Here is a 23486-nt window from a genome sequence, read left to right as displayed (position 1 = left end):
TGTAAATGGCGAATGTAGTGCTGTCTGAGTGGGGCAGGCCACAGCACGGGCCACAAACCAGGCTGCATTGAGAGGCCTGCCTATGGAAACCAGAGGACTTCCCAGGGAGGTAGGTGGGAGGGGGAGAGGGCGGGGGAGAGACAGAGACAGGAGAGAGACAAAGAGAGACAGACAGAGAGACAGAGACACAGAGACAGACAGACAGACACACGCACACATGGCGGGGGGGGGGGCGGTGGAGGGAGAGAGAGCACATAGGCTCTGCAATAGGCTTCATACAGAACCATCTGGGTGAGGTCTAAGATATTCTCAGATGGATCAATAAAAACACTGACAAGGATTTGGCAAGCCCAGCCTCCACCAAGTCCTTTTCAGGCCTTGGGGCTGCAGTGGGTAGGCAGAGTAATACGGGATCAGAAATAGAGAAAACGGATTGCTTAGGAAACCTCAAGTGATGAGACAACAGAATAGGCCTCTGAAGATACCAGAAGGTTCCACAGTGTAGGAAAACAAACAAACAAACAAACAAACAAAAACTCAGGATCTACCTAGAAATACAGGGCCTCAAAATAAGAGCCCCCTGTCTTCCATACATTGAAATCCAAGATCCTCACGCCCAGGTCCTACTCTCCTCCCTTTGCCTCTCCAGACTACATGTAGGAGGATGAGGCGGTGAAATGTGGATGGGACGGCAGCCTACGTGGCAGGTGCTCTGCACTCAGCTTGGGACCTGGGCAGCTCCAGGCCACAGAAGGGGCACGACAGGGCTGAGGACAGGAAGAAGAGCCTGTCCCTTTCCTCGATGTCCATGAGCCACTTGCACTGTTCCTTCTACAGTCTGGTCCCACTCCACCCAGTCTCCAAGGCAACTTGTTCATGGCCCAGAGACTGAGCCTGCAGAATAGAAACAGCCCGGGCCCCAGCACAGGCTCAGGCACACAGGAAGTGCCCGGGAAGCTCTCGTTGGCCAAGTGGCTTTGAGGCAAGAAGGACTTGAACACAACCCCCCTCAGGTAAGTGCTGAAGCCATTCGGCTAGTCAGGAAAGAGTTGTTCAGGGTCCGTCACTGGCCTGTGGGCCCCACACATTGCTTTCTGGGGACAGGCAGCGGAAGGAAAGATCAAATGGCTCAGATTTATGGACCCTCTTGAGAAATCAGCCTGGCAAAGGCAGATAGATGCCCTTGTTGAGGAAGAAAGACCAGGAGTCCAGCTTTGGGTGTTGGTAGGCTCTTAGAGGCCAGGATGAGAGAAGAGAAGAAGTTTCCACATTGTCACATGGCACTGAGAAGCGATAGGGGACCTGAGTCAGGGTGTGGCTCATCCTCCCATCTCTTTCCCTTTAGGCCACAGAGATAGGCCTATCTGAATTCTAGAAAAGACTGATAAATCGACAGACAAGTTAGCCATGATCAAGGTGGGTGCAGAAGGGCAGATCCCTAACAAAGAACCTGCACCCCAGAAATGAGGCACAGATGCACAGACCAAGCCAGAGGCCGTCCCCCAGGGCTTGGCCTGATCATACACTGGCTCTGGCTAGAACAGTGTGAGAGATTCCTCAGAGGGAAAGGGGGGCCTTTGGGGCCTGCGTCGTCCTATGTGGCAACCTGTTCCCTTCTGGCCCATTAGCCCCAATAGGATCTGTGATGACAGGTAGAGAGACTGTGGAGGCACCAATACAGCTGACCCAGAGTCAAGTCCTCAGGCCTAGGAGATAGCGTGGGCAGAGAGATCAGGATTAGATAAAGCATAATGCTTAAGAAAAGTGGGTGCTGGTTAGCAGCTTCCAAAATGAAAAAAAAAAAAAAAGACAGAGACAGTTTGCTGCCTGAACAGTCACTCCAAACTTCCTATAACGTTGGAGCATCAGCTTCCGCTTTCTGGCCCAGTATTAATTTTGTTCCTTCTCAAGTCTCTGATGGGGTTAAAGGCCAGATAGTTTAGTTTTACAGTTAAGCTTAGTTGTTTAGGAGTTAAGTTTTTTTTTTTTTTTTTTTTTAGGTCTAAACCTACAAGAAGAACATTATGACAGACAGATTTGGGCCCAGGGGTTCTGTTCAAACTATGGCACCAGCCAAGGACAATATGTGCAGTAAACTTCGAACCCCAAACCAGATCTAACCAATGGACAGGACAGTCTTCACAGTTGAGTGGAGAGTGGAGAGTGGGGACTGACTTTCATACGAAATCAGGTGCACCATATTTGACCATGTCCTCTTGATATGGAGACCTGGTGGCCCTCAGAGGAAGGATAGCAGGCTATCAAGAAGAGACTTGATACCCTATGAGCATATACAGGGGGAGGAGGTCCCCTCAGTCACAGCCATAGGGGAGGGGAGGAAGGGGTAAGTGGGAGGGAGGAATGGGAGCATACAAGGGAGGGGATAACAATTGAGATGTAATATGAATGAATTAATAAAAAAAAGATATTTTTAAAAAAGATGTTTTTAGGTCTAGATAGATGTTTTAAGTTGGTAGAGATGAGATATGACAGATATTGAGTTACAGTCAGACTTTTAGACTCGCCAAGATAGGAAAGATGTTTTCTTCAAGGCTGCCAAATACAAATAGCCAAAACACTATGAATGTAACATTTATATAATTCCTGTTTGTTTTGTGGTTCTTCTTGCTATAGGTAGTTTATTGTATATGTGTGTGTGTAATAATATAAATATATATGTAAAAAAGAGAGAATTAATTTTTTAAAAAGAAAAAAGAAAAGTAGGTGCTGAGGGGCCATGCAGATGTTTGGCGGTGGATAGCAGCCCCTCTCCCCACCATGCCTGCAGAGCTGTGTGCACCTCACCTCTCCATGTTGCAACTGTGCCACATCTTCTTCAGGGGACCTCTCACTTGTCCTGTCTGAGAAAAGGAAACGGAGTCAGCCTTGTGATGATTGCCGAAGCCTCTGCCTATGTCTCTGTCCCTTCCAAAAGTCCAATGTCACAACTGTAGCCTGAGCCTACAAGCTACCTTAGAGGGACTTTCATTCCTCTACATAGCCTGTCTTTGTCTTTATTGAGTTGATAAAATCTCCACCACTAGGATGCTGCTTTGGCTCCCAACACTGATCTTCTGGTCACTCCTGGGTCTGAACTGCTCAGTTCAATCAGAGCATCTTATTTAGTCTACTTAAAAGTCACCCCTCTGAGACACTGGTCATCCCTTTGTTGATGGTCCCAAGATCCCAGAATCCCATGCCTGCATACAGGGTTTTTACAACACCCTTCTGGGGCTGTATCTTCAGTCTGCTGCCTCAGGGGAATCTTGAGGCCTCTTCTTGCTACTTTACTCAGGGTACCAGCCCTGCAGCTTCCAGAAGCCCAGCGTTATGCTCTTTCCCAACCTTGTCTTGAACGCTCTCATGCTTCAGAGACCCAGGACAGCAGAATTAGGCTGCCCGTTAGAACCGCGAGGCCAGCCTCTCTGTTCACCACCTCCCAGCTGACGTCTAGAGGGGGCAAGGAGCACCAAACAGAACACCTTCCCAAGCCTCGACATCTGAGGCTCCCCAAGAAGCTTTCTTTGGCTTCCCCAGTCCACACGGACAGCCTGAGTTTCAGCAGCATATGTGCCAGCCTCAGTTTACCCAGAGAATCTACCCCAGGAGTCCAATCCTGTGCCCTATGCTGCCATGAGGATGTCAGGAGAAGCAAGGTCTCAGGCCATGCTCATCCCCTCCTGAGTGCTACTGAGTTTCTTTTGGCCTTGTTGGATTGTGGGGACAGTACCCAGTCACTGCAGCTTCTGCAGCAGCGCCCCTTCTGCTCCCATCAACTAGGTGCCCTCGGCTTCACCCCTAGCAGTACCTCCCATCCATGTCCTCTGACAAGCCCCTCCCCTTACTGCCTGTCACCCACACTGCAGGGGTGAGGAGCGTGGATGAGGGTTAGTGATGTGAGCCTTGGCCGATGGAAGCTGACAATCTGGAGGATGAACTTTTCTCTCTTCTTCTCTCACCCCCAGATCTTTACTTTGCCTCACGTGTACTTCCTGTTATTGCAGTGACAGCAGGGGCACAGCACAGCATCAGCCATGGGTCCTGCTTTCTGGGACATCCATGCCAAGCTACCACCTCCCTGTGGGAAGGACATGTCTACTATATGCTGGCTGTCCCTGGGCTCTTCCTAGCAGTCCATAAAGGGGGTGCTGTGGGACCCTGGTCGACTTCAGGAAGACTCACAGTTGTAGTCACATTCTATTGCTATGGTAAAACACTCCCACTAAAAACAGTTTAAGGAGAAAAGGATTTATTTCGGCTTACAAACTATAGTCTGCCATCAAGGGAAGTCGATACAGAAAGCTGACATAGAAACCGTGGAAGAATACTGCTTGCTGGCTTGCTTGACTTAGGTAGACCAGGACCACCTGCCTAGGAAATGGTGTTGCCCATAGTGAGCTGGCCATCCTTCGTCAATTCAGAATCAAGCCCACAAGCAAGCCTGATCTAGGCAGTTCCTCTCAAGTGACCTTAGGCTCTGTCAAGTCAACAAAGTTCACTATGGCACTCACCTTTGCAGGCCTGACAGCAGGAGTCAGGCAGAGGGAGCGGGGTGGGGCAGCTGGGTTCAGGGCAGGTCATGAGACCGCAGTAAGTGTGGCCCTCCTGATGGAAAGAACACACCAGATTGGAAGTGAGATCTGCTAAACATCAGCCTGGGGCCCAGGAGAGCCTCTTTCCCTGAGCAGCAGTCAGCTGGTGTGGGTGTGGGAATGGGGGTGTCCTCTTGACCTCCTATTTCTACTCCAATCCCCCAAAGAACACCACCTCCCTCAGCTTTCACGGAAACTTGTGAGATGTGCTTTGAGATGAGAGTAGTCCGGGGGCTAAGAGAGGAACTGTGCCATCCAGTCATAGAGACAGTCAGGGTAGAAGAGACCAGAGCCCAGGCTTCAAGTCTTTCCTATTGAAAACATCTTTCTCCCAGGCCTGCATCAGGGACCCAGCATGATAGAAGACTCCACAAGGTGACTCTTAGACTTATGTTGCTCTTACTGAAAAGTATTGGCCTCCAACTTCAAGGCCCACACTGAAAGGTAAGACTGCAGGATGTGAGGCAGGGGGTTGGAGCCTTTGGAGAGGATTTCCCTCCTGAGTGTCACTTGCTCTGAAAGGCAGGGATCACAGTCAGCTGCCAGTATGGCTGTGAAACGCGGTTGTGATGCCCCATGTCCCTGTAGGAAACGAGGCAGTTCCCAGTTCTCTCCTTGGTCCTCCCTATGGATCTGAGGTGTAAGGACCTTGCTTCCAGAGGGGAGGCCAGGACACAAGCCAGAGCCATAAACGGAACATCCAGAAAAGCTGGCAAAGGAACTATTAGAGTATCCTCTCTGTGGGCTGGAGAGATGGCTCAGAGGTTAAGAGCACTGGCTGCTCTTCCAGAGGTCCTGAGTTCAGTTCCCAACAACCACATGGTGGCTCACAACCATCTATAATGAGATCTGGTGCCCTCTTTTGGCCTGCAGGTGTACCTGTAGTCAGAATACTGTATACATAATAAATAAATAAATCTTTAAAAACATAAAAAAAAAGAATATCCTGTCCATCCACCACCATCACTTCTGCATCTTCTCCTAGCCTTGTCCTAACTCAGATGTCCCCCTTCATGGGAAGGAAAAAGAACGCAGACTTTGGGAGTCATGGGGTCTGGTCTGGATTCTGGCTCTATAGCCATCAGCAAGCTACTTAACTGCTCTGAATTCCATTTGCTTATCTGAACAGGATGGGGTCTTTCCGGTAGGGCCATTGACCAAAGACAGCTCAATGAGCATGAATCTAGCGGTGCAATGTTCTAGCCTATGGCAAGAGGCATGTGCTCTGCCAAGCAGGCACTCACTAGCCTGCCAGGTAGTCATTTCCCGAAGCTGGCTGGCTATTCAGTCCACCACATGGAAACATTAAGATTCACAGCATGGCCTGATGGAAACGGGGAAGCGGGTTTGAGAAGAGGCGGCTTGCCTACGTCACACTGGGAACCAAGTGTTTCCCTCAAAATTGAAACATTTCCTCCTGCAGGGATGGAGGCTCAGAAGACTCCGGAAACCAAGGAAACTTACAAGGCTCAGGATGCTCAGAAAGTTCTAGGGCTCCCAAGGTTTCTTGCCAAGAGTGTTATGAGCAGCAACAACAGCTGGGGAAAGGACCCTCCTGTGGAGCTGCCTGCACATTGTCCAGGGAACTCCAAGGATGCATTGCTAATGGGTTCACGAGGTGTCACGCAGGTTAGGGTGGGGTTTTTAGTGATGCACCCACACTCCTGTCAATGACCAAGTATGTCACCAATGCACCAAGTTAGCCTGGAGTGGGATAGTTTCTTTGGCTGATTGTTGGCACCCTCTCTGTGGTGAAAGATGTTTTGTTGAAATACCTTCAGGAAAAGTCACGCAATGCCAGGGCAGAGCCGGAGTTCAAGCATAGCCCACGGACACCTCTTCTAGGAAGAGGCTGAGGACCACCTCAGCAGACTCCCTCAAGGGGTCAGGAACTAAGGCTGGAAAGGTTTGGTGACAGGGGGGTGAAGAGATGGAAGAGCCAAGCTTGAGGCTGAGAGTGACAGGCAGGAAGAGAGCTAAAGGGAGAGACTCCCATGGCAGAAGATGGAGGCGTCATAAGTCGTGCTTGCTTTGCTTTGCTCTGTCCTCCAATCACACATCGGTCAACCCTGCTGTTTCTAGGCACTTGTCCTGTTACCATGGGCACAGGGAGTCCAAGTGCTTCAGACTAAACCCCATCTGCTACCATCAGGTCCTGTCTGTGTCCTGGGACTGACAACTGGCATTTATTCATTCATTCTGCAGCAACCACTGACGTCATCTGCATGCCAGGCCCTGGGCATGGAGTGAGAGAAGACACGGGAACAGTGTGTACACATTCTCTCCCCCTCAAAAGGAGTACAGTGTCCACTGGTGGAAGTAGAAATGGGCGTGGAAACTGGAGGAAGGTCACCTCCCCGAGCTAGGGGCAGGACAGTGTGCACCCCACTGTTCCCTTCCCTCCAACATCTCTGATTCTCGCCCAGTGGCCTGCCCCACCCCTCCTTGTAGGATAGACACTGGCTTGGGCCACAGAGACTGTAGAGGGTCTTACAATACAGCTACAGAGGACACACTGGTTGGGTTGGCGGGTGGGGATCAGCTCCTGGGCACTGAAGATTTCTCCATGTTGGTATGTGGTCTCATTGAGCTGGCAGGACTTTAGGGGAGCCCGGAGCCCAGAAGGGACATGAGGATCTGTAGGTGGGAGGGTGGGAGGAAAAAGAATAGATTTAAGATTTTTTTTTGCCACAAGTAGGAAGGCCACTTTTCACTTTTCTGAAGATTTCTCTCTGTCTCTCTCTCTGTCTCTCTCTGTCTCTCTCTGTCTCTCTCTGTCTCTCTCTCTCTCTCTCTCTCTCTCTCTCTCTCTCTCTCTCTTTCTCTCTCTCTGTCTCTGTCTCTCTGTCTCTCTGTCTGTCTCTCTGTCTGTCTCTCTATCTGTCTCTGTGTCTCTGTCTCTGTCTCTGTCTCTGTCTCTGTCTCTCTCTCTCTCTCTCTCTCTCTCTCTCTCTCTCTTTCTCCCAACTCAGGTCTGGCTTTGGCCTTCCCAGACATGTCTGATATCAGCTAGCCAAGAGGGCCCATTGATACCTACATGTGACCACATGCCCCCTCCCTTTTGCAGCCCAGCCACCCCTCAGTGTCTGAGGCCCCTGAGCCTTCATGGAGCACGCTCTCCGTGTCTGGCTTGGCCCTGCCACCCCGAAGTTCACAATCTGAGAGGTAGAGAAACGAGCCACAGCAAAGACACCATGCGCACATACAGGGGCCAGCAGGTCCCAAGTCATTCACCTTCACTGTCCCTTACTGCTGGAAAGCCACAGGGACTGGACCCAAATGTGCAGTCAGCAGGCCACACCAGCTCCTATATCTTTCAATCAGTTTCTACTTTTTTTTTTTTTTAACTGTAAAGTTTTGTATTACATGTATTCCCTTTTGGGAGGTACAGGCTACAGCATGTGGGTGGAGATCAGGGGACAATCTTCTGAGTCAGTGGGTCCCAGGGATTGTATGGACTCAGGTTTTTGTCTTGATGGAAAGTTCCCCTACCTTCTGAGCCATCTTGCCCACCCGGTTTCTACTTTACCTGCCTTCTTCTCCCGCTATGTGTATCAATTTTGGATGCCAGAAGTTCGCTGCTTCGCTAGCCTACTTGGGGGACCCACTGAACATCTGTTTGTTCCCACAGTCTGGTGGACAGAACTGCTTTTTTTTTTCTTCTTTCAGAGGCTTCTCTCAGCCAGGGCCTTAGAGCAAGAGTGAGGTGGTCAGTGGGGAGCTTGGTGCCAGGGGAAGAGGAAGGCTACTTACCCACACACCTGGGGCAGCACTGCTGTGGCTCCATCACAGGCTGTGAGCAGTGCAGGGGTGGGCATCGGAGGCGGTAACAGTTCACGTGGCCGTTCTGAAAGAGATACAGGGTCAGGCTTTATTCCAAAGAACCACTGCCTCCCATCTGCAGGGGTCCTCTCCCCAAACCTCTGCCTTAGCTGCAGGGCGCCCTTCTTTGTCTTAAGCCCATGTGTAATAGGATTAAAAATAAACCCAAATGAGCCCTGTCTCTACCCTGTCCACAAAGCAGAACTCACTTAACCTGTTCATCAGCACCCTTTACAGCGCTGTCATGGGTTTGCTCAGATCTTGTGGCCCCTTTGTGGGTATGAGAAATAGATTTAAAAGCCTTGTGCTATCTGGGCACTGATCTCGGTGCTCTGCCTGGGCTATTTTTAACTCTCTGAGTTTTTTTTTTTTCCTTACAGTACTGACCCTGTGCCGAGTGTTCAAAGGAGGGCTGTTAACACAAGAGGACAGTGACCAAGACAGAGCTAAAAATCTGGCATGAAAAAGACTTGGGTCTGCATCATCCTACTTCCCAAGTCTCCAAGAGGTCCTCTTGGGTGGAGCTTCTAAGGTCGGCACCAGAGAAGAAGGGAGCTGAAGGCCTCTCTCATCTTCAAGTTCAGCAGGTGAGAGAATCAGAGAAACACACAAAGCAAGAGGCCCTTCCAGAGGTTTCCCAGAGCGCCAGGCCGTCCCTCAGACCTTCCTCGGCCTCCCCATACCTTGCTCTTGCCCTTGTGACAAACTCCCTGTACTGTACATTTACAGCTGTCTCCTCTGTTCAGCCATGAATCCAAAGCAATGGTCGACACAGGACTTGACTTCAAGCAAGCAACCACTACAATCTAAAAGTGTGAGGGAGAGACTCAAGAGGAGAGAGCCGGGGTCAGACAAGGAGGCTCTCAAATGAATGGAACCAACATTGCTTAAACTCTAAAGATAATCAAGTTGGCTCCAGCCCCCTTGTATGTAGTTCCTTTTTCTTGCCTTCCGCCCAGCAGAGGTTGTAGACAGGAGTTCTTCCAGAAGCAACCTCTTGCACCAAGGAAGACCCTAGATGCCTGAGTCCCTCTGGAATCCCTGCTTCCCAAGATGGCCAGAGAGAATGCCAAGGACCGATCGTTGCTCAGGGGTGTTCGCAGATCTACAGAGATGGATCCCACACCCGAGGAGCTTAATCAACCTTAGGAGGGTAAACCGAGGCCCTCAGGAAAGCAAGGTGGCATCTGAGGGTCATGTGGTCTAAAGATCTAGACCCTTTCTCTTGGTTCTTGCTGAATCGGGTCAGGCGGGGCAGCTTGGGGGTCACAGGGCAGGGGCAAGGCATGTGGCAGGGCTCTTTGTGGCCAGAGGGGACTTCACTGTAAGGTCACATCCATCATTTGTGGGGTGGCCAGGTAAATGTAGATGACCTCACTTGCTGTCCTCAACAATAGTTAGAGAGGTACTGGCATCCATCCTGGGAGCAAAGACTGTCCCAGAGGCTGAGGTCACACACACATATCCAGGGCCCCATGCCTACATGGGATGCTGAGACAGACAGATTGGGTGCTTATACTGAGCACAGGCACATGACCAGGGATAAGTGACAGTCTTTTGACTGCATCCTGGTAGATGGAGATGGGCCATAGGACAAAAAGAAGTGGGTCAAGCTAACTCCAGGAGTTAAGCTTATGGCCACGACCAAACCAGGTGATGCAATTAGAAGACGCTTTGGAGACGGTAAGGGAAGTCCTCCTAAGGAGGTGACAGTCACATTATGAACCAGGAAGGTGACATTAAGAGAAGCTGATTTTAACAGAGGGATTAGTGAGAATGCTCCAAAAGCTGGGAGTTAGACATCAGGCTGATGTGGCTGCAGTGAGGGTCTAGAGTTGGAGGATAGGGGCGGGGTTGGATCGTGCGGAAGAGCCAGTGGGCTGCGCTTAAAGAGTGCTTGCCTGGCACGCAGGAAGCCCTGGTTTCAGTCCCTGGCACGGCATAAAGTAGGCACAGTGGCACATGCCCGTGACCCTGGCACCGTCAAGGTAGAGGCAGAAGGATTATAAGTTCAAGATTATCCTCAGGTACATTTGAGGTTAGCCTAGGCTACATGAGACCACCCCCTCCCCTGCCTCCCCAAGCTATTGGATGGTTTTAAGAGCTAAGAAACACCATAGTTCTGGGTCCGGGGAAGGTCATTCTAGCTGCGCTGTGGAGAATGGATTTTGAGGGGGACAGCAGAGAGACCTGCTGGCAGGCTCATGCAGCGGTCCATGTGGGAGGTAAAGATAGCTTAGATGGTGAAGAGAGATAACGGTGGAAACAGGCATTCAGCTGTACTTTGGAAGTGCGGGCAGCGGTCCTTTGGGCTGAGGAAAAGAAACTCCATGTGTGAAGGAGACATGAATAAACTCCAACGGATCACAAAACTTGGCCTCTGTCAGCTGGACCATGTGACATGTCTGGAATTTTCTGTTATGGTTTTCTTTCTGTTTTCTGGCTATATCTCATAAAGTTCTTTGCTAAATGGCTTAATGGCCTCAGCTGTGCTAAGGATAAAAGAGGCAGCTGGTGCCATTAGGGGAGGGGGAGGAATTGCATCCCTGTTGGTGTTTGAGTTCTACCTGAAGCTAACATCATGGGGACAGTAAGGAGAGAGAGAGAAAGACCCAGGAAGCAGTGGGCCAAGTGTGGAAGTAGAGAGAAGTGCTTTGTCCCCTGCTCCCCACTCAGGTCTCTTCAGGGGCTCTTCTCCACCCCAGGAGGCTCTCTCTTTATCATGGAGGCCCTCAGAGCATCTGTCTGCCCCGTCTCTTGCTCTGTGAGGAAAAGAGGGTGCCAGAAGCCCCCAGCGTCATCTAGAAAGTGAGTTCGAGACATTCCAAGAGGGCTCTGCTGGCTGAGTGTCCCCTCTGGCCCGCTCCTGTTCTCTCCTCATACATCCCTGGAGAATTCTAGATTGCACAGGTCTCCTTTATCTTACTCAGCTGATTGTACAAGGCCCAGGGAAGTGATGGGTTGGTGATACCATTTGGATGTTGGATGGCCCCAAAGGTGCAAGTGTTAAAGACCCCTGGATGAAGCTGTAGAGGTTCTGTGCACCTCCAGAGATCTTCTGGGCAGCCCATAGGTCACTGGGGGTGTACCCTTGAAGAGGACCACAGGACTTGGGCCTCTTCCTTATTCTCTGGTGTCCTGGCCATAAAGTGGGCAATATAGCCAATTGACCTTGGACTAGAGCCTCTAAAACTGTGAAAATGGAATAAACATTCCCTGTTTATACGTTTATTTTCTCAAGTGTTTTGTTGTGGACATGGAAAGCTCGCGGGTACAGCGGGGTAGGAGGAGACAGGGATGAAAACAAAGACATGGTCTCTGCGCCATTTGGTTCAGCCTTTGGCTAGATGTGAGACTTGTTCTTGGGGGGCCTCATCTAGAAGATGCACATAATGTGAACAGTAATTAAGAGAGAGACCGGGAGATAGGGATGTCCATGCAGGAAGAGATGCTCCAGACGGAGATCATTTACTGCTTTGGCCAAAGGCTTGGAGAACGAACGTTTGGATGGGCTGAGTTGGAGGAGTGTCTATTGAGGAAGGATTGGGAGGAAGGCTGGAGGGAATTCCTTGGCACAGAAGCTCATCCTTGCCTGGGTGGAGACAGCGAGGCTGGCATCGACACAAACTAGACCGGAGGCCAGATCCTCAGTCTACCCATGCGCTGAGCCACAGCTGCCTCCGACAATATCATTATAGGATAATAATTCCTGGTGCCTGGCCCAAGGCAGGCTGTCCTCCCATCCTTTGGTCTCCCAGACATACCTGCTATAGGTGGCCCAGTGGCCAGAGAAACCTACCTCAGAGCAGGTACATCGCACACAGTATATCGTGCCTTGTGGTTCCAGGTAGGGGTGCCAGCTCTGGCCAGGGGTGAATATCTTTTCACCGAAAAGGCAGACTTTGCCTGGGCCTGGCAAACCAATGAGGGATGTTAGTCTCAGGAGGGGCCAACCCAAACCCTGCCTCATCCCTGCTCCCAGAATGTCCAGGTTTGAATCTCTCCTGGACCATACACTTGCTATTAGGCATGTGGCTCCTGCCCCTCTCTGAGCCCTGACAGTTTACGGGGCTGTGAGGGGATTGAGCACTGAAATGCTTTACAAAGCAACACAGTGCTGTACACTGTAGTTCTTATGCATAGATGGATACTTTGAGGTCCAGAAAGGACAAATTTCATGCTGAGGCCACACAGCAGTTAGCACACTGCGCAGGGTGGAAACCTGGGTCTCCTCTCTCTCAGCGCATTGCTCTTCTGCCTCATAACCACACTTCATTTCTTTTCCTCTGTCCCATTTGTCCATCTTCCCTGTCCCCTCCCCCTCCTACACACACACACACACACACACACACACACACACACACACACACACGCATGCACGCACTCACGCACGCACTCACGCACTCATGCACAGATGTGTCATTAGAAGTGACCTTTGTGGGCCAAAGAGGTAGTTAAGTGGGCAAAAAAGCTTGCTATGCAAAATGTGGGAAGTGGTGTTCAGATCCTCAGCACCAAGTGGAATGTCCCAAAGGAGTGCTGGTCTACCTGAGATTTTAGTGCTGGGGAGGCGGAGCCAGGAGATCCCTGGAGAAATCTGACTGGCTAGACTAGCTAAAGCCTCTTCAGACTAGCCGAATCAGCAAGTGCTGTGTTTGAGTGACAGATCCTAACTCAATATACAAGGCAGGGAGCAACCCAGGGAGATACTGATGTCAACCTCTGGCCTCCACATCCGTGCGCGCATGTGCATGTACATCTGTACACACACACACACACACACACACACACACACACACACACACACACACGTACACGCATGCTACATGGATGTGTCACACATGGTAAGGCAAAAAGTCACACTTGTGACTTCTCTGAGTTGTGACTGTCACCTTAGGTGACTTTTTAGCTGTCTGTGTATCGGTGGCTAGTAGGTACATGGATTCTTTCTCAGAATGATTGAAACACTAGCTAGTGTTTGAGGCAGGTTAGATGCCTTTCCTATCCCCGCCCTCCTCTCCTGAAGTCTCCACCTCCCTTTTATTTCTAACCAATCACCATCACTCTCACTTCTCCCCCTCCTCCCTGGCTAGCCTGGGCACGGGGTTCCCATTTCAACATGGCTACCTGGGCTCACAGTGCCTCTTGCCCTGTCTCTTCCAGCCCTCTTCCATGCAGTCATCTGGGAGATCTTCAGCCCCTAAAGGATGTTGCATTCCTATAGGAAAACTCCATCACTTGAGCTTTTCTTTTCGGAAGGAACAGGGCAATCCAGCCAGAGCTAAGTGCCTCCGTATTGAAACAAGGGGAAGGGACCCTGCAGTTATGCTCTGTGCTGAGTGTTTCTATAACTACTTAATGGGAGCCAGTGACGTAGCTTAGTTGGTAGCGTGCTTGTCTAGCTTACACGAAACCTTGGGTTTGCCCCTCAGCATCTCATAATCAGGCATGGTAGTACCCAACTCTAGCACTCTGAACATGGGGGGAGGAAGCTACAAGGTTCAGGGTCATCCTCAACTACATATGAGTTTGGGATACAGGAGGCCCTACGTGAAAAAAAAAAGAGTTAATGGTTTCCTAATCATTGGCTGAGAATTAATTGCTGCAGTACTTGCAAGCCACTCCCTGAGCCAGCTGATGCTATGAGTTAAACGCTGTATGTGATCACAGCGATGAGCACAAAGCCACCTCCTCCTGGACATGGTTGAATGCCGTGGGGATGGAAACAGTCTGAGATATGGGCCAGACAGTTTTCATCCTGCTTTGTCATGTCATGAGTACCAGAAAACTATACTGGAAAGCAAAGGCCTGCCTAGTGCTCCCCAGCCAGTGATTTGCACCTAGGGCCCCAAGGTCAAAGAAGAACCTATCACATATGTCATCATCCAACCCAGACTCCAGGCCTATGGTCTCCACCTCTTTGTCTTTCTGCTCTACCAGGCACCACACTCCATCCCTTGGCTTTTCCTCCTAGATCACTACTGGCCTACAATGTAGAACTTGCCCTTTGGGATCTCTCTTCTAACTTCTAGTGGAGCATCTTAGAAACAGGGGTCCAGACTCACGTCCTCTTAGGCTTTCAGGCTCACACTAAGTGCCAGCCTTTAGCTAAGAACTTGTATAGGAACTCACACACAAAAACTGAAGAGGGTCCCTGATGCCCACCTCCATGGTGCTAGATTTCCTAGCCATTCTTATACCTTAGGAAGTTGCTTTGAAAAAGGAAGAAAAAAAAAAACCCTGCTCTTTCTCTGGCTTCTTACACAGCTCCTTCTGCCACCTTGGCCTCTCAGGACAAAGCTTTGAGGTCATTGTTACGATGCCATAGTCTGGGCTTTCGTGGGCCATGGATGAGGAGGGACACACAGCTTTAGCTTCCTACCAACCCACCGTGGAGGGTGGCACCAGACAACAGGTCCTGTCCCCCAGGGGCCAGCAACGCCTGGCTGGCCTGGCTTGCCCGTATCAAATGAACTATGTTTATCTCTCAGCCTCCCTTGGCAGAGGGTAGAACACAGGCCCAGCTGGGGTGCTGGCTAGAGGCAGTCCAAGTCTCCAAGGAGTGAATAATGTCTTTCTTCCTCAGTCCCCTCCCCCCACAAGGGAGGGGTGATTGCCACACCGTGACTACCTTGGGTCTCAGTCAGCTGCTGAGGAAACCGTGTTCTACCTTCCTCGGGGCAGTCCTAAAGCCTCGGGTTTCTGTGCCAGTTGGCATGCCTTCCCTTCCCTGCCTGCTCAGGGTGTGAGGACAGGAGCCACTCAGTCAGGGCTCCTCCCTGCCACCAACAGGCCTGGCAGAAGCTGAGTCTGTGGGGGGCCTGGCAGGAAGCCTTTGGTGGCCACAGACTCCACCCTACCATGCCCTCTAAGGTGCTTGGAGCTCTCTCTTCTTCCAGGGAGGTGTGTGCCCAAAGCCATGTGAAAACCAGGAGGGGAGGAGACTGCCAAGCCAAGCACAGCCATCCTGGTTCCAGTGACCCTGGCATGGACACCAGCTCCCGTACAAGGCTGTTGGAAAGAGTGCACGCTCCTGAAGCTACAAACACATGAGGTGATGTTCAGAAACATCTTACCTTCTCTGAGCCTCAGTTTCCCTATCTGAAAGATATACAGGGCCAAACTCTGGTCTCCGGAGGCTCCCTACGAGTCCACAATTTCAAGTTCTAAGGCTCTAGGTTTCTAGGAGTCAAGAGTTGAGAGTCGCATGTTTGTAAAAGACGTTTCATCACACCATGAAACCTCTCATTGGCTTGTTTGGTACTGTGGTCATGAGATGGGCTGAGTACCCACAATTCTTTGAGGTTCTGATGGCTATATCCATCCCAGGCTCTCAGACCCTCCAAGGAGGATTAAGATGAAGTTCTGGGAGCCACTGGGGCCAATCCTGACTGCCACCGAGAAGAAGACGGATGCTCTTCTCCCCTCCCTCCCTTTGTCCTCCGTACCCTCTGCCTCCTCTCCTGGCTCTCACCCCGCCTTCTCTCACCTGTTACTGTCACCATTTATCGTCCCACTAACCTGTGCCCTGCTCTCTCTCCATCTGGAAAGAAACATGTCCTGTTTTTTAGACCCAATGCCAGGGTTTAAATCATAGACATAGCTTTTATTTGAATCTCAAGTTGAATAAAGTTATGTAAGTATCCCACAGCCAATCCCACATGTGTTCACTGGGACTTGTAGTATACCGTGTCTTGGGTTATTCTTGAATTAAGTCAGATCCTATACACACCATGCCTGTGTCTGATGCAGATTACAATATATGCTCATTTAAGTCATGCATAAGACCAGACTGACTGACAAAAACCATATCTGGGCGCTGGCTCTACACTTCCCCAATGGTCTGCTTCTCATGGTATTTGTTTCCAGAGCTTTGAGGGCAGCCTCCAGCTCCTCCTAGCCATGACTATCATAATCACCCAGAGGTCATATCTCCAAAGTGTCCTCGTTGACGAAGTCCTTGTACCCTTCTGGCTTCAGTCACAAGCCAGGCCTGTCTCCTTAATGTCACCAGTTCCTATCTGGACCTCAGCTTGGGCTGTAGAACTGAAAGTGGCTCAGAAGGTTGGGCAGAGGCTGGGAAGGCAGGAGTAAGAGGTGAGAGTCCTGGCTGGGAGAGTGCAGATGGAAGCTCGCAATGATGCCTTGGAGTCAAGAGGGCGAAGGGCAGCTGTGAAAAGCATTAACTGGGGTTGCAGGCATGACCAAGCCTGCAGTTTTAGAAGTGTCACTGTGTGAGCCAAGGAGTCAAAAGCTGATTGGAGGGCCCGCGGGCAAGGGATCAGGGAAAAGCGATGGTTCTCACCTTGGTGAGATAGTATGGCTGCACGTCTAGGGTTGGGCCTAAAGAGAAGGGACATTGAAGGGCAAAGGTACAGACTGAAGAAGCATGCTTGTAGGTTCCTTGGGCAGGGTATAAGGCAGACTGGGTGGGATATGGATGGAGAGGGCAGAGGAGCAATCAATGAGGGCATGGCAGCCATGTGATGTCAGGGTGGCCCAGGACCACCTGCAAGCCCGGGTACAGACACAGTGGCCTGTGCTGTTGGCAACATGGAAGTTAGCAGGGTGACAGCAAGTGACCCCAGTGGTTGCAGTTCCTCGGCAGGGGCCAGAAAATGACATACCAGTGACGGCAGGGCACTTGGCACCATATGCAGTGAGTGAGCATCATTATCATTAGTAACAGGAGAGGGAGGGAGGGAGGGAGGGAGGGAGGGAGAGAGAGAGAGAGAGACAGACAGACAGAGAGAGAGAGACAGAGAGAGAGAGACAGAGACAGAGAGAGAGAGAGACAGAGACAGAGAGAGAGACAGAGAGAGAGACAGAGAGAGAGACAGAGAGAGAGACAGAAACAGAGACACCAGGCAGGATCTTGGAAGTGTTAACAAGGAGCAGAGAGGATGGGAGTGCCTTGCCAGGCATCTGGAGCCACCTGCAAAGGCACAGAGACTGGAGTGACTATGGCTAGGGCAGAGAGGGCCCTGAGAGGGAGTCAGAGGGTGCTAACGCCCTCCACAGGAAGAATCCACCTCTCTAGGCCACACCTGGGCCCTTTCCCTTCTTTGGCAGACTGAACATTTTTTGGCGTTAGTTTATCCGGTTCCAATTCAGGGCATTAATATTTGCCAGACAGACTCCAGATGGTCCCAGGTCACCCCTACCCCAGGCTGTCCTTGAACTGGCTCCCAGATATATTTTCAGCCACAACTGTTTGTGGTGACCCTGTTTTCGGGCTCACCCCCTCTTACTGAGTCTCTCACTCATCACACTTTAAGTCTTCTCATTGATGTTTCCTCCACCTGGAAGATACTGCCAGTGTTGGACCAGCCCCTCCTCACTCTTCAGAAGACCGTTTACTTGCCACCATTTCCACAAAGCCACCCCAACTCTGCAGGACCCTTGGCTTCACCTTCAGGGCTGAGGTAAGCTTGGTCACAACGCAGTGTGAATTCTCGTCACCAGGAACTGGAAACACTTGTTGAGTGGGTTTGTCTTCTCTACCAGACTGTGTGAGAGGGATGAACAGATGTTGAGTCTCTGTCTGGTGCAGAGCCTGCGTTGAGTTAGCGCTTGGTGAATGAGTGGATGGATGGGTGGACAAAGTTAACAGAAAGAGAATGCAGCTATGGCGGAAGAGCCAATTAAGGTCTTTAATCCTGGAAACCTCTCGCCTTAACAACAACCAAACAACATTATTGCAGGGCAGGCGAACAAGGCCCTTTCAACAGGTGTATCTTGCCACGTAACACGAATTAACCTTTGACCTCCCCTTCCAGCTCTTGGCCACTGACTCCTGAACCACCTGCCAAACCAAAGAACACAGTGTGCACAAAAAAGTCAGGAGCCTGGGGCAGCTGAAGGCAGCAATGACTCCCTGATCTTTATGAGCAAGTCAACAGTCTTCAACTGTCCCCCTCCCAGTGTGGCCCACAGTCTGACCCCAAAACATTCATGTAATGATAAAGGTCCTGTGGGGTCAAGTCAAAGGTGGGGTGGTGTGCCTAAGGGCTGCTCCAAGAGCAACCAGAAAAGACAACCAGAAAACAGCCTGGGGGAGGCTGGAGACAACCATGGAAAACACCAGGCGGTTCAGGGAGAGGAGAGGGAGGTCTGGAATTGTAGCAAGAACTCAGAAAATCCGAATGAGCCAGACTGCCCAGGAATCTGAGCATTCAGACCTCAACTTCTACCCAACACAGCCACACTTTATTTACACAGACAAACTCAGTCTCGTCTAGGACATAAGTGTTGCCCTGGGCTCTGGCTCTCCTTGGGAGGCAGGGGCTTGAAATATTAGAAGAGATGCCTTGGTGTCCGAGCTGTACAAACAAGTAAGAGGGATACCCTTCTTTGAACACAGCTCTCTCCATCTGGATGTGATAGACGTTTAGAAGCATGGAAGGACTTCCAAGGACAGCATCATTGAGCGAGGTAGGGCATCTCTATTACCCATCAAAGGGAGCTGTGCTCATTGTATTTCACTTGAGTAGATACACTTAGATTCATAGGATTCCAGGGAGCTAGGGACCCAGACTATGTCTGATTCCCTTATTCTAGAGAAAGTGAGCCCCAGCGACGGAGGGGTTGGAGATCCCTGACCTGTCGCAGCACAGACTCCACAGTCGTTCTGGCCCTCTGAGAGGATGGTTACAGAGACGCTCACCCAAGTGACAGGACCAAAAAAAACGCACTTCCACTTGCAAGCAAAAGGACTCAGCGGAGACGCCATGAAGAACTCCTGAGTATACGAACGGGCAACAGACTTAGGTCCTGCCCAGAGTGGTGCCTGATCTTTGGGCTGCACCTCCCAGGAACATCACCCTCACATCAGTCCTCCTCTTTGGGAGTTCAAGATATTCTAGGTCCTTTCTCTGAGGCGGCGCCGTGGCCGGCGGCTGAGGGAACTTGAGAGGCCCGCCCTGGAACAGGTGCAACAGCTGGAGCAACTGCACAGCTGTCTTGGAGCTTGCAGCCTGTAGCCAGTGAGTGAGGCAGAGACCTCTACTGGTGGGAGCAGGGAGATGCAGAACCTCGTGGCTTGAGAGCCAGACACAGGGCCTGCCCAAGGCTCAACTTAAGGCCGCTTTCCTGCTCCCCACCCTGTCGTGCACATCTGGACAGATAGATAGAGATGTGACTAAGCTGGAAAGCTGGGCAGGATTCCATATTGGTAAGTATCCTGTGGCACACGTTTCCCTAGACCATCTCCCTAGGCACTTTGTCATAGGGAGGACTGCTCATCTCTTTCTCCCCAGAGGGCAGAGTGCTTACACACTCTCTCAACTCTCACTGCCAAAGTCAAGTGGACTCAGGATGAAGACAAGGACATCTGGTGTCAGAGACAGGCAATCAATGCCACCAAGGTCCTCAAACATCACCCGTTTAAGGGCCAGCGTCTCACCTTACAAGTGGCAAACAGAGGCCTGAGGTTCCCTTTGGAAATCAGAGAAAGAGCAAGCGCTGTGCCCCTGACATTGTGATGGAGAGATGCCTTTGGAACCACAGCATCCTCGAGGAACTACCTTTTCCTCCAGGCCTGCTGCTGGGGTCTGAGAGCCCATCACCTGGGACTCAAAGCCCCAATTCCCATAAGACACAGACCCTCGAGAGTTCATATCTTACTTGGTAATTAACTCTCTCCTGAAAGTAGCATTGAATGAAAGGAGAGAAGAGCGACCTGAAGCATATTAGGCCATTTGTAAGGAATGACACACTGCAGAGAGAGGCAGGTCCCCGAGAAGGCACTAGAGATGAGTAAAGGACCGGGGCCACTTGTGGGTCACGGAGAGGACGGGTGACCAGGGAAGAACCATACAGATGTGACTGTGTGGGACTGGAGTCAGCACCAGCCAGAGACAAGGTTAGAGCCTCCAGCCTGTGTGATGGCTTCAGCCTCAGGTGGAATTTGGGTTTGGTCAGTGGGTCCGACAGTTAGGGCTCGGTATGGCTTAACTGAGACTTAGCATGGATTTGTAGGTAGAAGTAGAACCAAGGAGAGAATGAATAACCATTGCTGAGCAGCCTTGGATTTCAACTAAGGAGGATGCCCCAAACCCCTGGACATGCTTCAGGGCGTGGCCACCTTGGACCCGAGAACACCCATCTGTTGGCACCATTTGTAAAAGCACTTTGGATGCTACCTGGAAACTTCTTACACACCACGCACTTGAGAGCTCTCTTATGCTAAGGCAAGACTTTTCATACGAGCCCTTAAAGATAGGATGCTGGCAAGAGACTTGCAGTATTCACAAACCAACAGCACCAATCAACACTGGGCTCAGAGCTAGGGGATGTGTCCCAATTCACACAACCAATAAACAATGGATCTGGAGTTAGGTCTCTGCTCCTTTCTCTGTGGCCTTATGCTAGCTACCCCTCCCCCTCCCCCCCCCCCGCCCCCAGATTAACTATAAAAGTAGGTAATTTGATGGGTAGAAATAGAAGGGAACTCTCTTCCAGCCTTGACGACACCAGGATCTTAATGCTTCTTCCCAAATGCCAGTTCACCTCACCTTAGTGACAGTCCTTGTCTTGAGTGTGTGGAGCTCTGTATTTACAAGGCTGTGGGGAAGACAGCATGCTGCCGAACCTGGTGACACATACAGACTGGAAGGCCACTGGAGGCACAGAGGTGGGGAGATTGGAAAGGGAGCAGGTCACCAAGGCAGAGTTTTCAGGAAGAGGTGACTGAAACTTTGAAGGGCTGGTGATCAGAGGGGGCAGAAAGATCTGTGAGCACCTCTGAAGCATCCTCAGACTGGGTCACCTAGGGCGATCATACTGGAAGGAAGCTGCAGGGCCAAGGCCAAAGGCAGGAACTGAAGTCCTCTGAGACTAAGTCTCTTTCAGTGGACAGCAGGCAGGCTAGGAGGAAACCCTCAGGGTTCAAGGAAGGAGAGGGGGCATTTACTGAGTGCTTGGCAATCCTCCAAGCATTTGAAAGCATCGCTTCCTTCAGTCCTTCCCCCTCAAGCCCTCCAAGAACCTGGCTAGTAGCTCTCCTTTGCAGATGAGGAAGCCAAGGCTCACAGAAGGGACGTGGGTGCAGGAGGCAGAGTCAAAACTTGAACCTGACCCTGACTTCTCTCCGTTGCCTGCTCATGAGGATGCCCATGAATCTCACACCACTGGCAGGCTAGGGAACGGCAGACAGACAGACACGCCAGAAGATACAGGACAGAATCCAACCTCACCAGCTCCGCAAAGCCATGAGCCAGACAGAAGCAGAGCTGGCAGGTGGGGCTGAGCAGTGGACATGGAGGGTTCCCAGCTAGGAGGTGGGCACCTGGGGTCTTCAAGCTAGGCTCTGCCACAGTGGCCTGGAGCAAAGTATTGTCCCCCATTGACCTTTCTTTCTTTCTTTCTTTCTTTCTTTCTTTCTTTCTTTCTTTCTTTCCTTTTGGTTTTTTGAGACAGGGTTTCTCTGCGTCATCCTGGCTGTCCTGGAACTCACTGTGTAGACCAGGCTGGTCTCGAACTCACAGAGATCCACCTGTCTCTGTCTCCCAAGTGCTGGGATCAAAGGCGTGCGCCACCACGCCCAGTGACATCTGTTTCTTTATTGAGGGATTCAGAGGGGTTGCCAGCTTTAAGGTGGACGGTTAGGAAACTGCGGCTGTGGGCCTATCTAACCTGCTGTGTGAAATGGAAACTCTGGTTTAGACGGCTTCAGTGAAAACCATCTCTAACATCCCACTGCAAGTCCCTCTGCCTGCTCCCTGTCACTTAATACTCATAACTGTCTTAGGAGTCTCATATTTTATAGATTAGAAAAGAGACAGCGAGGTGCCCTCTGTGTCTGAACCACCAGCTGGTATTCAGTGGGGCTAGGAAGGCAAAGACCCTCGTCTGTTTCACCATGCCCTGCTGCCTTCTAGAGTCTCACGGCCCACATCAATGTGTCTTCTAGACATTGTAAGGTAGGATTTAGAATTAGAGTCTTAGCTTTGGATGGTTTACAAGCTCCAGGCAACTTTCTTTGCCCTGCCTACATCGCTCATCTGTTAAGTGTTAATGATGACACCTCACTGGAGTGTTGTATCAAAAGAGATAAAGGACTAGAAAGGTCAGCCACTTTGTTCATCCTTCTGCCCAAGAGTTCTTCCACACAACAGCCTTTCTGTCTTCATCACACTCTTTCCTGTGGCGACACACCCTGCTGCTGGGAACAGGGTTCCCTTTCCACAATGTACAGCACCTTGCCCCAGCAGGCAGCAGCCCCCCAGCGTGGAATCTTGCCAACCCCTTTTTCTCCCCTAAGACTCACCGGCCCACACTGGTCGTGGAGCAACATGCACCCTTGCTATGCAGGTGCTGCCTGTATGGGTGCCCAAAAATAGGGGTCCCCAGATCTGAACACCTTCCAGGAACGCACATCCCAGTGGTCCGCATCCCTCCACTGCCTGCCCAGACTTTGCAGAGTTTCTACTTACGAGCTCGGGCTTGCGAGTCCAAGGGGAACCAGAACATCGTGAGTCCCAGCAAAGAGGAGAGGATCCTCACGCCGGGAACCATCCTTCCTTGCCCCAAGGTCAGACAACTTCGGATGAGCAAGGAGAAAGTGAGACTAGAGGAAGCAAGTCCCCCGGGGACCACCAAGTAGGACTTCTGTCTGAGGAGTCAGAGAAGCAAAGATGAAGAGGAGCCAAGGACAGAAGGAGGGGTCTAAGGTGGGGATGAGAGGACCGTAGAGAAGAGGCGAGAAGAAAAGGGAGAGAGACGGAGTGATGGGGAAATAAAGGAAAGTCCGGCAGGAGGGAAAAACGATGGCAGAAAGGATGAAGGTGCTAGCTAGCGGACTGGGGTCTGAGGGGTGTGCGCAGTGTCCCGGGGACGCTGGCTGGCGGCGCGGGGTCCGGCGTGGGTCTGGGGCGCGGTGGGGACCCTCGGTGACGGCGCGAGGGAAGCTGAGCGCGGCCGCTGTGCACGCCTCGGGCGCCAGACGCCGCGCTCGGGCGCATTTGTACTTTGCCGCGGGAAGCCTGCAGCCTCAGGCCGGCCTAGTGCTGGCGCCTCCTCTGAGGCACCGCGAGCTCGTGGATTGGCCACCCGAGAAACAAGCCCATTTCC

General features: G+C 51.3%; 1 protein-coding gene and 1 long non-coding RNA gene across 2 annotated transcripts in view; one reads left to right on the top strand and one right to left on the bottom strand.

The window, feature by feature from the left end:
- Positions 1-22948, bottom strand: part of CHRDL2 (chordin like 2) — a 29476-nt gene extending 6528 nt beyond the window's left edge. The window contains exons 1-6 of the mRNA XM_084774035.1: positions 22850-22948; positions 12214-12326; positions 8346-8439; positions 7087-7229; positions 4512-4605; positions 2806-2861 (exon numbers count right to left, since the gene is read on the bottom strand). Of these exons, the coding sequence (XP_084630161.1) occupies positions 2806-2861; positions 4512-4605; positions 7087-7229; positions 8346-8439; positions 12214-12326; positions 22850-22931 (582 nt within the window). The 5' untranslated portion in view covers positions 22932-22948. The remainder of the gene's footprint in view (positions 1-2805; positions 2862-4511; positions 4606-7086; positions 7230-8345; positions 8440-12213; positions 12327-22849) is intronic.
- LOC311593021 lies at positions 255-11624 on the top strand. The gene is made up of 4 exons (XR_014777569.1): positions 255-1013; positions 4928-5036; positions 8795-9001; positions 9144-11624. It is a non-coding gene; the product is annotated as an uncharacterized lncRNA (long non-coding RNA).
- Positions 22949-23486: the final 538 nt, after the last annotated feature.

The sequence above is a fragment of the Acomys minous genome (assembly GCF_964271855.1).
Source record: "Acomys minous genome assembly, chromosome: 2".
Lineage (NCBI taxonomy): Eukaryota > Metazoa > Chordata > Mammalia > Rodentia > Muridae > Acomys > Acomys minous.
This window is presented reverse-complemented; position numbering and strand designations above follow the sequence as displayed.